This window comes from Sceloporus undulatus, chromosome 2, assembly GCF_019175285.1.
Source record: "Sceloporus undulatus isolate JIND9_A2432 ecotype Alabama chromosome 2, SceUnd_v1.1, whole genome shotgun sequence".
NCBI classification, from domain to species: domain Eukaryota; kingdom Metazoa; phylum Chordata; class Lepidosauria; order Squamata; family Phrynosomatidae; genus Sceloporus; species Sceloporus undulatus.
Genome location: NC_056523.1, coordinates 5,870,473 through 5,886,069, shown reverse-complemented (window position 1 = coordinate 5,886,069; position 15,597 = coordinate 5,870,473). Strand labels below are relative to the sequence as shown.

The following is a 15,597-nucleotide window of genomic DNA, read 5'->3' as shown; positions in this document are numbered from 1 at the left end:
GTTACAGGAGCCATTCTTCTTCAGTCTTGTTTATATCTCTTTGATCCTTCTCTTTCATGTCCATGTATTAGTTTCATTAACCAGTCATCTATCCTTGGCAATTCCTGCTTTTTCATACTTAACCACCACTACTCTATCGTCAGATCATATATAACAAAACTACTGTACTCCAATATATCCTTTCTATTACAGGGGGTATCTTGTTTAGCATAGTTAGTAAATAAACTTCGGGTCTGAATTCAAATTTATTCCCAACATGTCTTGCATCAAAATTGTCTTTATATGACTTTATAGAATGGATAAATTGTCTTTACTTGATTAAGAAAAAATCATGGGAAGAATTTTTATTGATGTATAGTAACAGCCAGTTGACAAGATTTGAATCAATAAACATAACATGAACTAATAGAAATACTTAATAATAAATTGAGACTCTCAGATATTGAAGAAATAGGAAAATTAAAAAGAAAAATGTATAAACACTTGGGTAATATAGTGGTTACTTGATGGTTAAGAGGAAATAAGTAATACCAGAAATACTGTGATTCTCAACTGTAATTCCATCTGAAATGTGTTTGAAACAGAAAAAAGGTTTTATGAAGATGAGAAACAATAAAAAATATATGCAAAAGTGTACTTTCTTCCAATAGCTTTTCAATTTATCAAAATATTTTACCTGTTTTGCCTCATTTAAATTAAAAAAAGAAAGAAGTCCCAATTTTTCCAGGCAAAGCTCTCTCTGAAGATGCCAGCCACAGATGCTGGCGAAACGTCAGAAGAAACTCTACGAGAACATGGCCACAGAGCCAAAAACCCAAAAAAACTATGGATGCCGCCATGAAAGCCTTCGACTTTACCTTGCAAAAACTCAGGATAAGAATAAGGATAACTGTTTGGGAAAAGTGTGTTGGACCAAATGGGTATGTTCTAACGTATGCGGTGGCCTAAGCAAATTAGACAAAAATTGGGGGGGGGGGGGGTTAATAAGAACATATCAGACACACGACAAAAAGAATTTAGGACTATTCTGTTAATACGCTTTGATGTTGTTACGCAGCGTTGTGAAGCAACATGTCAACATTTGGCACCAGTATCCACCTTCAGACTGTAGGCATCAAGCTTGTGAGCTGGAGAAACACCTCTCCCATTCTCCAGTGAGCAGCGGACACATAATCTTCTCATCAGATGAGGCTTTATTTCATAGAGAAGTTCCACTGTGACAACTCTATATCATCGACACACCACCACCATCCACATCATAACAACCCACTCCAAGGGCGCACCAACCGTCTCCACTCTCTTCAGTGACAGTTGAGAACGGACAGCTGGCATTGCCATTGATATGGTTAATTCCATGAGTTCCATTCCAATGACGCACTGTTAATGCTGACACATGTAACTGCCACAGCGCTGTAAACAACCCACAACAGCTGCACCTAGTGGCCACATCCATGCCCATTTCCTCGACCTATTTGCCATGGTCCTGACAATTCTTACTGAATATAACCAGACGACCTGAAAATTTCAGTCACGAAGAAACAAATACTATTATTATTATTCATGATTGCAGCGACACGCATCACTTACCAAGATCCTGGGGGGAGCGGGAATAACCTTCAATGGAAAAGTGGAAAATAAAACTGAAGTCCCAAACACATTGCAGAAATCATGCAGTTTGAGACCGCTTTACTGTCCTGGCTCAATGCTAGGGGATTTGGGAGCTGGTGTTATTGTGGCCCCAGAGCTCTCTCTGACAGAGAAGGCTAATGTCTCACAAAACTACAGTTCCCAGATTCCCTAGCGCTGAGCCAGGACAGTCAAAGCAGTCTCAAACTGGATTATTCCTGCACTGTGCATTTTGGACCTGAACAAATAAAATAATAATAATAATAATAACAATAATAATAATAAATAATAATAATTTATATTTGGTATACCGCTATTCCATATCAGATCACAATGGTTTCCACATTCAAAGTTCACAAAACAATAGTAACAAAAATATCCCACAAGTGCAAACCCACCCATCCAACAAACGAAACCCGCATAACAACCAAAGACATACAACAACTACAACAAAATTAAAACCAAAAAAACCATACTATAGCTGGGTTAACAATACATCATTGAGGGGATGTAACAACAATATTACAAAGATGCAACTAAACAATTCATCTCCTTGGACCTGAACAATGAGCATTGATGGACAAACTAATGAAGACCCTATGATAGGTTCACCTTAGGGTCACTATTAGCTGGAAACGACTTAAAGGCACCCAACAACAACTAACTTCTGTTGAATGTGTCTGTGACTCACCTGTTAAATCCACAGAACTCTTTCCACAGCAGTTTCCCTCGTGTCAGAAAACTCTTTCCAAGAGCAAAATATGTACTTTAATTTCTCTTTTTCTCTTCTTTAAACAACCCACCCATTCCCATGAGGCCTCTGTGGTAATTTCATAGTGTTGTTTTGTGCTTTCAAGTCCTTTCCAGCTTATAGCAAGGCCTCCTTTTTCAGACATTCTGAATTTCCTTCTGGGCAGAAGGCTGAAATGTAGGATGTGTCCTGGAAAAAGAGGATGCCTGGTCATCTAACCACGAAGGAGGACAAGCTACCCGGTGGCAGAGTGGTTTGAGTGTTGGGCTGTGGGGTGAAGCAGACCAGCACAATATACTGGCTTAGGGATGATGTGGGGCTCTGGTGTTTAGGCGACGCATGCCCTGACGCCATCCCCAAACCAGCATCGTGCCTCCTGCCAAACCACATGGTGGGCAGCGTTGCATTGCTGTGTTGGTGTGGTGTTCATGAGTTGCAGAGTGCAGGAGTGCAGAAAAGTTGCTGTGTTGGAAAAAGCACCTTTTTTCAGAGCAAAAAGGAGCAGCATTTTGTTGGTTCTTTTTGCGCCAGAAAAAAACCAGATCAGGGCTGTGTTGTATGGTTCCCACAGCCCTGATCCATCCATCTGTTTCGGCCCTGTGACTCTGGAGACTAGAGTTTTGTTCCCTCTCAGCTATATGAAACCCATTGAGTGACCTTGGACAAGTCACACTCTCTCAGGCTCAGGAATGTAGTGGCAAAGCCCCTCTGAAGAAACTTGCCAAGAAAGCCTCATGATAGGGTTGCCGTAAGTCAGAAACGACTTGAAGGCACACGATCCCAATCTGCAGCCCTGTGTCTTATGCGGGGGATGTGGCTTTTTCCCGGCTGGTGCTTGTAGCAGCCCTTCTGCCCCCTTCCTGGCTGGGAGAAGTCTCTGGTGGCCAGGGAGAGCCTGAGGAAGGGCTGGAGGAGGATGATGCTCTTGGTCATGGGGAGACTGCAAAGGCTGGCTGCTTGGTGGGTGGGGCTCCTTCCAAAAGTCCCTGGAGAGGGGTGGGCAGAAGCTCTGAAGGCACTGGCGGCAGAACAAACCCCAAGCCTCAGGCAAAGATGAGGAGGAAGAGCTGGGCAGAGGTAGGGTTTTTTTGTTTGTTTTTTGCCGAATGGAAGCAGGCAAATTTAAAATCACACAAAAATAACAATGTCTGCGGCAAGGTGGGGCAGCCGGGGGGGCACTGGGTGTCACCCCTCCCTTCTGGGGTGTCACCCTGTGTAGTCTGAACCTCACTAGTTACACTACTGCTTGGAATATTGCCCCATGTTTTTGTCACACACTGTAATTCCTTTGTAGTTAGGACATCTGGTCACCTTGTCCTGAAATCAACCCTTGTTCTTGTCCTTTCCAGTCCTGGCCCACTGGCTTATCTCACTAACTTTTTTCTCAGTGAATAGAGCTACATAATCTATCCCTCTTTAAGTATTTGAAGGGGTGTCACATTGAGGATGGAGCAAGCTTGTTTTCTGCTGCTCCAGAGACTAGAACACAGAACAATGGATGCAAGCTACAAGAAAAGAGATTCCACCTCAACATTAGGAGGAACTTCTGGACAGTAAGGGCTGTTCAACAGTGGAAGACATTCCCTCATAGAGTTATAGATTCTTCTGTCAGAGTGTGGTGGAGTCTTTAAACAGAGGCTGGATGGCCATCTGTTGGGGATGCTTTGACTGTGATTTCCTGCATGGCAGGAGTTTGGACTGGATGGCCCTTGTGGTCTCTTCCAACTCTATGATTCTGTGAATGAGGAGAAAGGAGGAGGAGATGGTGAAGAGGAGAAGGAGGAAGGAAAAAGAGGAGGAAGAGCCACGGTAGCAGCAATGGGAAGGAGGAAGAGGAGGAGGCAGGGAAGAAGAAGAAGAAAAGGTAGCCTCTTTTCTGGAAAGAGTAGGCTGGCTTCGGGGCGGCAGGGGGGAGCAAAGTACCATTGTCCCCAATGGTGGCATGGCCACATCACTGTGCCACCATTGAGTACTGTATTATGGGACTTGAGCATATGCAGATTTTCGTATCTACAGGGGGTGGGGCGGGATTCCAATGATACCAAGGTCTCACTACCATTTTAGCAGGGGATTAATCCTCCCTTTTCATTTGCATTAGGCTTATCACACACTGCTCTCATGTTGTTGATGTGCTGTAGTCACTGGGAATTTGATTTCCCCCCCCCCCCATGCTGGAGATGTTAATGACCCTCTTTCCTGCTATTGTAAATTAACCAATCTGTGTGTGAATTTCCCATTCTGCTCCTTTGTGACAATGTTTGCATTGTGGGTGTGATCCAGCTGTCCTTCCCTTAAAAAGTTTGCAGACAAGTTGCTGACAGGTAGACAAATCAACATATCCACATAGCTCCCCATTCTTTGCAAGTAATGTCTCATCTCAAGAGAAAAGACAAGGCTACTGAAAGAAGACAACACAATGCAAATGCATGCAGTGCAACTACACACTGTGGAGAAATACAGATCTAAATGTCAGATCTAAAAAATTGTTTGCCTTTCCCAGGGTCCTCCTTCCATTCCCTGCACTTTGTTCTTACATCTGTGTCAGAGCCTGGCCAAGGGTTGCCTCAGTTCATCGTTGTTGGGTATGTCGACAATCAGCCTTTTTATCGGTATGACAGCAACTCCAGCAGGGTCCAGTCACCAGTGCCCTGGATGAAGAAGGCAGATGCACAATACTGGGACACACAGACCCAAATCATGCAGGGCAAATGGGCTGAATTCAGAGCGGACTTGGAAACCTTAAGGATTCGCTACAACCAGAGTGAAGGTGAGTGGAAATGGATTCCCCTTGCCCCATTTATATCTCTGGGGCAAGACAAGACTGCTGGGAAGGAGGGAAAATGGGTTGCTGGTAAGAAAATAACACCCAGTCTGTCCGATCACTCTGGAGACAGTGGGGGTAATGGAGGAGACAAACATTTTCCCTCACTTTCCAGCAGAGATGAAGATTATCTTTGTGCTAGGAAGGGGAGTAAAGAAATAATAATAATAATAATAATAATAATAATAATTATTATTATTATTATTTTATTTGTATCTTCCTGCCTCTCCCGATTGGATTGAGGCGGGATCACAGCAGAGTTTAAAAATACAATTACAATGTTACGATATTATTACCACACAGTTAAAAACCACATTTAAAAGCATAAAATCAACAATCATGGGGTCAGATGCTCTCGTTCCATACAGAAACAGTCTTACCCTTCCTGACATACAACTTCGCATACATAGAAGAAAGATTTAAATCTACCTTAATAAAAGAAAATCTGTAGTCTCAATTTAATAGTCTCCCAGCGCACCTGGCTGAGCTGGTCTTGGTGGCGATGCTGGAATGCCCCTGGCTTCTGTGATGAAGGATTTCAGCCTCTATGTCGATCCCGTTCTGTTAAGAGTGTCTCAGGACTTCATCTCTTCCATGATGATCCAGTGTCTGTCTTAAGTAGTCACTGGCTCCATTCATGCTGCTGGCCACACTCTGGACCAGATTTTCAGTGCTAGATGGGACTATCTAGCACAGTGGTTCTAGATGTGAAGGAATCTTCTAGGGTTCTGCTATTATAGAGAGGGCTCTTGGTAGTGTTTAGAGTCCCTGGGACTTGGAGCCACTGCTGGCGTGGAAGGGGTGCTGGTTAGGATGGTCTGTCCAAGGTGGCTTATAGATCTGACTGGATTCTGGATGGGGCTTGTTGAATGTTTTGTTATTGTTGACTACCCTCTAGTCGAGTTCAGCCCTATGAATGAGGCATCTCCAAGACCGTCTGTCCTCAGTGGACCTGTTAAATTCCTGTAGACTTCTTAGGGCTGTGTCCTCTTTGACTGAATCTGGTGTTTGGTCTTTCTCTCTTTCTACTGCCCTCTATCTTTCCAAGCATTATCATCTTTTTTATTTCTGCACTGCAGAAATAATCCATTTTGACACCGCTTTAATTGCCATGGCTCAGTGATATGGAATTCTGGGAATTGTAGTTTTCTGAGACATTTAGCCTTCTCTGTCTGAGAGCTCTGGTACCACAACAAACTACAAATTCCAGAATTCCATAGCATTGAGCCATGACAGTTAAAGTGGTGTCAAAATGGATTATTTCTCCAATGTGGATGCAGCCAAAGGGATTGGTCAGGCTGGAAGTAAGTAAGGGGCGGGGTTGTGGGGGGTGGGGGGGAATGATGTCCAAAAAGAGATTCTGGAGGGTTTGTGAGGCGAGAGTTTCCCTACAAGTCAGAATTAAATGCATTGTAATTATTTAGTGGTTAATAAGATAAAATGTCCCATTGCTTTCGTTCTTCAGTAATGATTCAAGGTTGTTTGGTGGCCTCTGTCTTTGCTTTTTCCTTTGGTCTATGGTAAAATAAGAAAAAAGAATCCTGCCTGAACCTCTTTTGTGGAGCCTGGTGTGTGGCAGAGAGAGGCTGCCTCCAGCTCTGCTTAAGGGACCCCCAACCCTCACCTTGTGTGGATCCCTTTCAGGATTTCACACCCTGCAGAAGATTTACGGCTGTGAGCTGAGGAAAGACGGGAGCAAAGGAGCATATTACCAATATGGCTATGATGGAAGGGACTTCATCAGCTTCAATGTAGAGACTCTCACCTGGATGGCAGCTGATGTGCCAGCCCAGCACATCAAGAGGACATGGGAGACGGAGACAAATAAAGCCCAGTTTGACAAGGTCAACCTGGAGGAAGAGTGCATTGAGCAGCTGCCAAAATACCTGGACTACGGGAAGGAGGCACTGCTGAGGACAGGTGAATGCTGTGGGTGGGTGAAATAGGGAGGGCTCCTGCTGGGGAGAATTGACTATTGCACTCTGCTTTGCCTCCACCCTCAACACTCCTTGTCTTTCCCCCCTCAACCAGATATTAACAATATGCAGCCAACACCATAATATTAGCAGAAGAGATTCAGGAATTGGAAACACTTAATCAAGAAGGTCAAAAATGAAATACAACATTAAAATGTATAAATATAAAAGTTAAAAAAACAATTAAACCATTTAAAAAGTTAAAACAGTTATGAGTTAAAATAGAATATATTAAAAATACAGACCTTAAAATTCACATTACACAACATTCCCAACTCTGGTAAAACCCGCCGACACAAGAATGTTTTTATTTGCCACCGGAAGGACAGCAGGGATGGCACAATCCTGGCCTCTATAGGGAGAAAGTGCCTACACTTGGGAGCAGCACAGAGAAAGCACTCTTGTTCCTACCAAACACATCTGAGAGGGTGGTGGGACAGAGAGAAGGCGCTCTCCTGATGATCTCAATTCTCTGGGGGGCTCATATAGGGAGATATGGTCCTTCAAATAGCCTGGACCGAAGCCGAATAGGGCTTTATAGATCAAAACCAGCACTCTGAGTTGTGGCCAGAAACAACTGGCAGCCAATGGAGCTGTTGCACAAGGGAGTTGTATGCTCCCTATAGCCAGCTGCAGTTAACAGCCTGGCTGCAGCTCTTTAGCCCAGTTGAAGTTTCTGAGCACTTTTCAAAGGCAGCCCCACATAGAATGCATTACAGTAATCCAGACAGGATGTAAACAAGGCATATACCACTGTGGCCAGGTCTGATTTGTCCAGGAATGGAGAAGTTTTAGCTGTGCAAAAGCACTCCTGGTCACTGCTGATACTTGGGTTTCAAGACTCAGCGCTCAGTCCAGAAGTACCCCCAAACTATGAACTGCAGTTTTCAGAGAGAGTGTAACCCCATCTAACGCAGGCCGAATCCTAATTCCTGAATCTGTCTTTCGACTGACCAGGAACACCTCTGTCTTGTCTGGATTAAGCTTCAATTTGCTTGTCCTCATCTAGTCCATTACAGTGGCCAGACACTAGTTTAGGATAGAAACAGCTTCCTTGGAATAAGGTGGAAAGGAGTGATAGAGCTGGGTATCATCCACATATAGGTGACATGTTATTCCAAAACTGTGGATGACCTCTCCCAGCAGTTTCTTGTAGATATTAAAAAGCATAGGGGACAGGACTGAGCCCTGAGAGACTCCACAGGTCAGTGGCCAAGGAATTGTGCAGCCCCACCTGAGAGTGCCCTCCAGGAAAGAATGGAGCCACTGTGAAACAGTGCCTCCAAGCCCCATTCCATAAAAGCGGCTCAGAAGCATGGTCGATGGTATTGAAAGCTGCTGAGAGGTCCAGCAAAACCAACAGGCACACACTTCCCTTGTCCTGTTCCCTGCGTAGGTCATCCACCAAGGTGACCAAAGCTGTTCTATCCCATAACCAGGCCTAAAATCACACTTGACATGGATCTAGATAATATGTCTCATTCAGGAGTGCCTGAAGTTGGGAACCACCACATGCTCCAGCACCTTGCCCAAAAGTGGAAGATTGGAGACATTGTATTTTGAATTTCTGTTTAAGGAATTATTATGATAATATGCACACATGTGACTATGGTAAGGAAAACAATGTCAATATGAAAACAAAAGAGTAATTTTGTTCAGATAGAGAGTGTTGTGTGGTAGCAGCATTTATTCAATTGTGGCAGTAACCCTGGTGCCATAGTCCTGAGAGAAATGAAAGTACGTACCCATGTTTGGAATCCTTGAGGAGGGAGAGGTGGAGTGGTGGGACAAAAAGAGGTCTTCCCCACGTAGGCTGCAAAAGAGGGCCCCAACCCTCTTTTGCAGCCTCTGAAGCTCCCCTCCAGTCCCCTGAAGCCCCTATGAGCCTCCATTTCTAATTTTGTTGGGAACATGATACTTGGGATGTTTTTATCCAAATACCATGCCCCAAATTCCCAAGTATCAAAAGCACCCTTGCCTGCCTTGAAAATCCATATTCAAAACCACATATTAGCCAAAATAATTACAGGAAGTGACATTGCGCCACTTCTGGTTACCACTTTGGCTGATATATGGCTGATTTTGGCATATGGACAGGCAGGTGCTGCTCATGGTGGGGTAGGGTGCCAAATGAGGATCTAGTCCCAGTGCAGGTGTTACCCACTCCCCTAATGCTCTGGATACCTGTGTTCAAAAGGAACTTGGAAAATCTGCTTCTTTGAGATGGGCTTCACTTCTTGAATAGTCTCAAGATATGGTGGTACAGTTTCAGGACAAAGATCAGAACAGGACTGCTTGAAACAAAGAGGACCCTTCCTTCTGCCCAAATATCCCCCCCCCAATGCTTTAGAAGGATCAGAGTGATGTCTTGATGCTGATTTGACTCTTTTCTTCCAGAGCCCCCTGTGGGGAAGGTGACACGCCAGGCAGTTGGTGGTGGCAAGGAAGCCCTCATCTGCCAGGCCCATGGCTTCTACCCCAAAGAGATCGAAGCCACCTGGAGGAAGGGGGAGGAGATCTTGGAACATGAGACCTTCCGTAGGAACATTGCTCCCAACTCCGATGGGACGTACTACACCTGGCTCAGCATTGAGATTGACCCCAAGGAGAGGGATCTCTACTGGTGCCATTTGGATCATGCCAGCCTGCCAAAGCCTCTGGTCTTGGTGTTTGAAGATCATAATGGTGAGAGACAATGTGGAGAGGTTCTGCCCCTCATTTTTCTGCTGAAGGGATCTCAGGGCTTCTGATCTCAGGGCCTTGAAGAGCTTGTCTGAACAGCCATGTATTTCTTCTCTTTTAGTCAATGTGAGAGTTTTTGTGAGAGCCATCTTGGGAGTCTTGGCTATTCTGCTGCTGGTTGCTGGAATTGCCTTCTTTGTCAGTAAGTAAACATTCAATTTGAGACTTATTGTGGGAATCATCTTTGGAGTCTTGGTTGTTGCCTTGGAATGGAGGCGCCGCAACAATATCCACCAACACTTACATATTGGGGGAAAAAGGCCACAACTTTATTAACAACTGGAAGTAGGGTTGGCCTGAACATGCATGAGGTCTGGATCTGTCATCAATCAATCCATTATTGATCAATGAACCCCTTTGCTTGGTCACGACCATGCTTCAGGATGACCAAAGGGGGTGACTGGTTAATCACCCTTCTGGCTCTCTGTTAACTGGTCGTGTGCATCTTCGCATCTCCGTCCTTTGTCACGGGGAGATGCTGACACGATGTTGCCCTCACATTGGCAACAGCGCAGTCTCTTTAGCCACATTCAGCAAGGAATCCACAGTTTCACTGTTCGTCTTAATCCCACTATTCCATCATACCTCATATGTTGAAGATGGATTATCTGAGATTAAGTAATCCTCTCTGAGGGTTAGGAGATGAAATCCAGGTTTTCAAATCCAAATTTTTCAGGGCTGGAATGCAACTGAATGTCATCAGTTATCCAGATTTTCACTCGGGCCAAAGACATAGTTATGTGGAAGTCCCAATGGATTTTTACATTCTTTATTGATATGTTCAGTCTGATTCTAAGGCACTTTTATTTCTCTTGTGGAGACTCCTGGCTGTGGGACTAGGGCTGACTCCACCCATCATTCTAGGAAAAACCCAATTGAAGATAATACACCGGGTGATGTGTGGGAATCCTGTGATACTCCAGATATTATAAATACACTGGTGCCTCGGGATACGAAATGATCGGGTTACGAAATTTCCGGGATACGAAAAAGTTGGATTGGCAAAAACTGTTTCGGGTTACGAAATATTTTTCGGGTTACGAAATTCATTTCGGCGTGAAATTCAAATGCTGCAAAGTGCAGCTATAGGCTTTCCAGTGCTAACGGAAAGCCTTTTCGGGTTACGAAATTTTCGGGTTACGAAAGGAATGGCGGAACGAATTAATTTCGTAACCCGAGGCACCAGTGTACCTCAGAATAAATGAGGGAGTCCATCTAATTCTCATGGGGAGTGATTTCCACAGACAAGGTACCAGCATGAAAAAGCCCTGTCCCATGTTCCCACAAATATGATGTCTTGGTGTTGGAATCAAAGTACAGGGCCTCGGATGATGACCAAAGTTATCAACAGGCTCATTTGGAAACTGTCCTTCAGATCCTAGTCCAGTTTTTAAAGGGATTCTACGTCCCTGTTGTCCAGACTTTGGGGCTTTCTAGGAGTTTATTGCCTGCTTTGTGCAACAGTAGTTGGAACGGAGGGACCCCTTCATCCCTTTACTAGCCATTGCTCTAATATGTGTTTTTCTGTGAGATGTGGACAAGTTGCCTGCATATTACTCATATTCTGAAAGAATTTATTTAAGAAATAGATTTCTATACTTCTCTTCTTTAGGGAACCATTTTTGTCTTAAGCTCCTCTAGTGCTTAATTGATCTCTCCCTTGCAGCATCCAAAACCCATCTATTGGGCAGAAGGGTCACACATTTCTGGGGAACTGACAGTATATTTCCCATCAAGCTTGAAGTACTAAACACATTCACAATTAAGTAAACCCAGTCTATCTCAGTGGGACTTAATTTTGAGAAAAAAGGCACAGGATTGTGCTCTAATGCTCTCTTTCCAAATATGTTTTCTGAAAAGTGAGTCCTGTGAATTTGGATGGTAATGCTTCAGATCTCAGTTTTATTTTTAACAAAGAAGAGGCTTCTGAGACACATCCAGACTTGTAAAAAAAGACCAGAACGTTGCTTGTAAACCTTTAGTTCCTGTTCTTTCCAGTTTTATATTGCAGATCCATACATGTTTTGTTTATTGCAGAATATTTTCTGTCAGATCTTGGTACAATCAGAGACTTTCAAACCACCTCCCCAGATTGGATTATTTTAACCCAGTATAAAATCAGAAAGAACAGGGGCAAAATCTGGGACTTTTCAATCAGTCTGGATATGTGTGTGTAAAATGAGCCTTCTCTGGAGCCTTATCTTGATGGGGAGAGAGTATCTTTTCTGGAAGGCACGTTATTGCTTCTCCTGGGCACTACCCATTATGCCAGGGGTAGGCAACCTTTTTGAGCCGGGGGCCAGTTTGCTGTCCCTCAGACAACTGGGAGGCCGAAGCAAAAAATAAATAATTAAATAATTTTTTAAAAAAATAAAAAATATAAAAAACCAGGAAAAATGTAGGAAAAAATTTTCAAATGGAAAACCCTTTTTTTAAAAAAATGGAGGACACGCGAAAAAATTTGCTGATTTTTTAAAAAATGTTAATATAAATGCATGTTTCTGAGGCTTCTATAGACAATTGCCCCCCAAAGGCCCCGGCGGCAATTGGCGGCAGGACCAGGCTGGGGCCGGTCCCAAGGCCTTGCTGGGCCGCATCCGGCCCGCGGGCCGCAGGTTGCCTACCCCTGCATTATGCTCACTATGACTGGACAAGGTGTTTCCCAGCTCTGACTTCTCAAACGTGCGCTCAGGCTCACTTTTAGTTTATTGATGTTTGATTTGGGTTGAGTGTTACAGAGGATAGATCTGGATTCAGGGTAAGTATGTTTAAGTAAATCAGGCACACAATGAATACTTGAAAGAATATCATGCCCCCCAAAGAGTTTACTAGAAGGGACTGGGGGAGTACCTGCTGAGCAGAGCTGAGTGAGCCAGAGCCCTCTGGTTCCAAGGATATGGCTGGATGATCTCTCAAGAACCCTTTTAGACTATATTTCTGATTATATTTCTGCAGGGAACCAGCGAGCGAGAACACCCTTTTGAGCAGCCTCAAGTGAGTGACCCTTCCCCCCCTGAAACAGTTGAAAAATATTTGACACATTTTGTAAATAAATTGCTAAAACAGAGTAAGATTGCCAATACTGTGAGGGTCTAATTATTAAAACAAGATCCCTCCTCCTTTTTTTTTAGATCTGTCTGGGCTTTCTTTCCAAACAAAAAAAGTCTGATTGTGTCTTTAGAAAAAGCTCTGCCTGGGTTTGGAAAAAGGGGTGTGTATATGCAAAAAGCATCACAAATAAAGTAACATGTCCAATAGGGCCCTTGATTGATGTGTGAGAATGCCATCTACCATTTTTGGTCAAATTGTTTGACAGAAAAAACAACTGAAAATGTAAATTTATTGGGGGGGGGGGTCCCCATGGAAGGCATGCACCCCTTCCAACTTCTAGTTTAGGCTTATAATTATTGCGATGGCAGCCACTCTGGAAGGGAAAAGAAACCAGTTTTTCTTCCATTCTTTTGCCCTTCAAGGGAGGCATTTTCCTCTGGACCAAGTAATAGGAAGAAAGGATTAAATCTACTCCACCTCTGTTACAATCCTGATTATTAAAATCCTCAGGCTATGTTATTTATGTATTTATTGATTTAGTAAAACTACTGATCACATCTGTGTGCACCTGAGCTCTCATGCCAGGACAGGTTTAACTTTCAGTGTTGTTTAGCTCGGTTAGCCTCTCCCTCCCCTTTTAAGAAGAACCTGGTTTGGTCCCTTGTGAAGCAGGGAATATGGCTAGATGGCCTGATCCTGATTCCTGGGCATACTGTCAGTTTCAAGATGCTATCTTAACATGGACTCTCCTTTGGCTTCCTTTTCTGCAGCACAGATTCCAAGTGAGATGTGAGAAGAGAGCAGAGGACTCCTTTGGCTTCCTTTTCTTCTGCACAGCCCCCAAGCGAGGTGTGAGAAGAGCAGAGGGGGACCTACAAAAGGCTGGTTGAAAATTGGCTATGCTCCTCAGGCCTTCCCTTTTTGAAAAACTGGCACCTGGTGAATTCCTGCTGACCTATTGGGGAAGAAACGACTGTGTCTTCTGTAGCTATGATTTCTTGGCTTCGGCTACAGTTAATAAGCTCTGACTGGTGCTTTGTTGCAAGACTGTCTTGCCTGCCTGGCTCTACCCCTTGCGGGAAAAAGTCTGGTGAAGTCATGTGAAGAGGAAAGAATGATCTTTAATAACATTTAAAATACAGTACAGTGGATCCTTCCCTTATGCAGGGAATCCATTCCAGACCCCCCTGCATAAGGTAAATACTGTGTATGCTCAAACCCCATTTAAAACAATGGGGCTTGTGCACATGGTGCAGTGTGGCATGCACAGTGTGGGCACCGTTACCTCTTCCAGTGCGCTGCTTCATCGTAAGCTGAAAGCTGCACATGGTGTGCCCATGTATGACTTGGGTGCACTGTACTTACATTGACCTCTGGATAAGTTGACTCAGGTTTTTTAGGACAGTTTTTTGACTAAACTTTCTAGACTTATACATGAGTATATACTGTATATAAGGGAGGATAAGTGGAGACTCTTCTCTTTGGCTGCTGAGCAGTTAACTCTGGCACTTAATGGTACGATCAGTATATCTGCCTGTCAAAATCCATAGTTATGTTTCTGTCATGATTGTTATTGACTATTGGGTTGTATGAGTATATCTTTCCCATACACTCAACTCATACATGATCAATATATATAAACAAATGGCAGGCTGGCCAAATGGTATGCAGAGAGAAAGGATTTATGACTTTATGATTCTGGAGAGGGTGCCTGTTCTTCCTGCAGTGATATGTGAAGGATGTTTATTTTGCTTTCCTTATTGCAGTAGAATGGTAGAGTTAGGGCTGCTGTATAAGGGGGCAAATGAGTAAGAAGGGAACTGTTAGAATTTGCTTTGTTTAGGAACAAAGTCTGCATTCCAGTAGCCCGAGGGTAGGGCTAGACAGTTTGAGTTTTAATACTATGGTAAGGTGGAGGGACCCTTTAGTTCTGATGCAGAAACTTTGCTGGTAACTTCTGTCCTGATGTCTTCAATAAAAGTCTTTTGTACTCTGCCACAATAAGAGTGTCTGTCCATTGGGGATAGAGTTGCTGGTTCTGCCACTACCTCATCTTGCCTCTTCCGGGAAATTAGCTGAGAAGAAAGAAGGGGCCTTTTCCTCTTTGGTCCCCAGGGGTCGCTGCTGGATCACCAAAGCTGTCCCTTTGCTCAGCCAGAGAGCGAAATGCACCTGTTTACAGTACATTACATGGGAGAAGACTGCACTCCTGTGAGAGAAAAATCTAAGGAACAAGATTTAAAGATTTCTCTCTTTTATTCTAGATGAACACTTGTACTTTTCTATTACCCCTGATTTCTTTTGTGGGTGGTCAAAAATTTGTTCACATCAAACAATTAAAAGCAATTAATAGTAAACAATCAAAATCTAAAACAAAAATGGAAGGGATGATATTTCCTGTGCCACTTTTTTCTCACATAATTATATTTATATTAATTATATAAGTATTGCATGTACTTTTAGTTGTATCTGTTTTAATTTGTAAGGGAGTCCCAGGACTGGATGATTATGATGATGGTAATATCATGGTTATATTTATTTATTTATTTTTATTCCCTCTTTCTCCCAAGTTGGGACCCAAGGCGGCTTACAATATATTTTGTGGCATCTTAAAGACTAATTTATTTCAG

The 15,597-nt window shown here is 43.5% G+C and overlaps 1 protein-coding gene across 3 annotated transcripts; it reads left to right on the top strand.

The window, feature by feature from the left end:
• The first annotated feature begins 4,828 nt into the window (after positions 1-4,828).
• Positions 4,829-14,968, top strand: LOC121924285 (major histocompatibility complex class I-related gene protein-like). 3 transcript variants are annotated; one of them, XR_006102558.1, is made up of 6 exons: positions 4,829-5,144; positions 6,843-7,118; positions 9,572-9,859; positions 9,978-10,058; positions 13,805-13,947; positions 14,864-14,968. XR_006102558.1 is itself a non-coding variant. In XM_042455615.1 (6 exons), the coding sequence occupies exons 1-5, from the start codon at positions 4,844-4,846 to the stop codon at positions 12,898-12,900; spliced, it is 975 nt and encodes a 324-aa protein (XP_042311549.1). In that variant the 5' UTR covers positions 4,829-4,843; the 3' UTR covers positions 12,901-12,910; positions 13,738-13,873. The 3 variants fall into 3 exon arrangements, 2 of the variants coding, with proteins under 2 accessions (XP_042311549.1, XP_042311548.1); XM_042455615.1 differs by lacking the exon at positions 14,864-14,968 and adding an exon at positions 12,872-12,910 and having other exon boundaries at positions 13,738-13,873; XM_042455614.1 differs by having other exon boundaries at positions 13,805-14,968.
• The last annotated feature ends 629 nt before the right edge of the window (positions 14,969-15,597 follow it).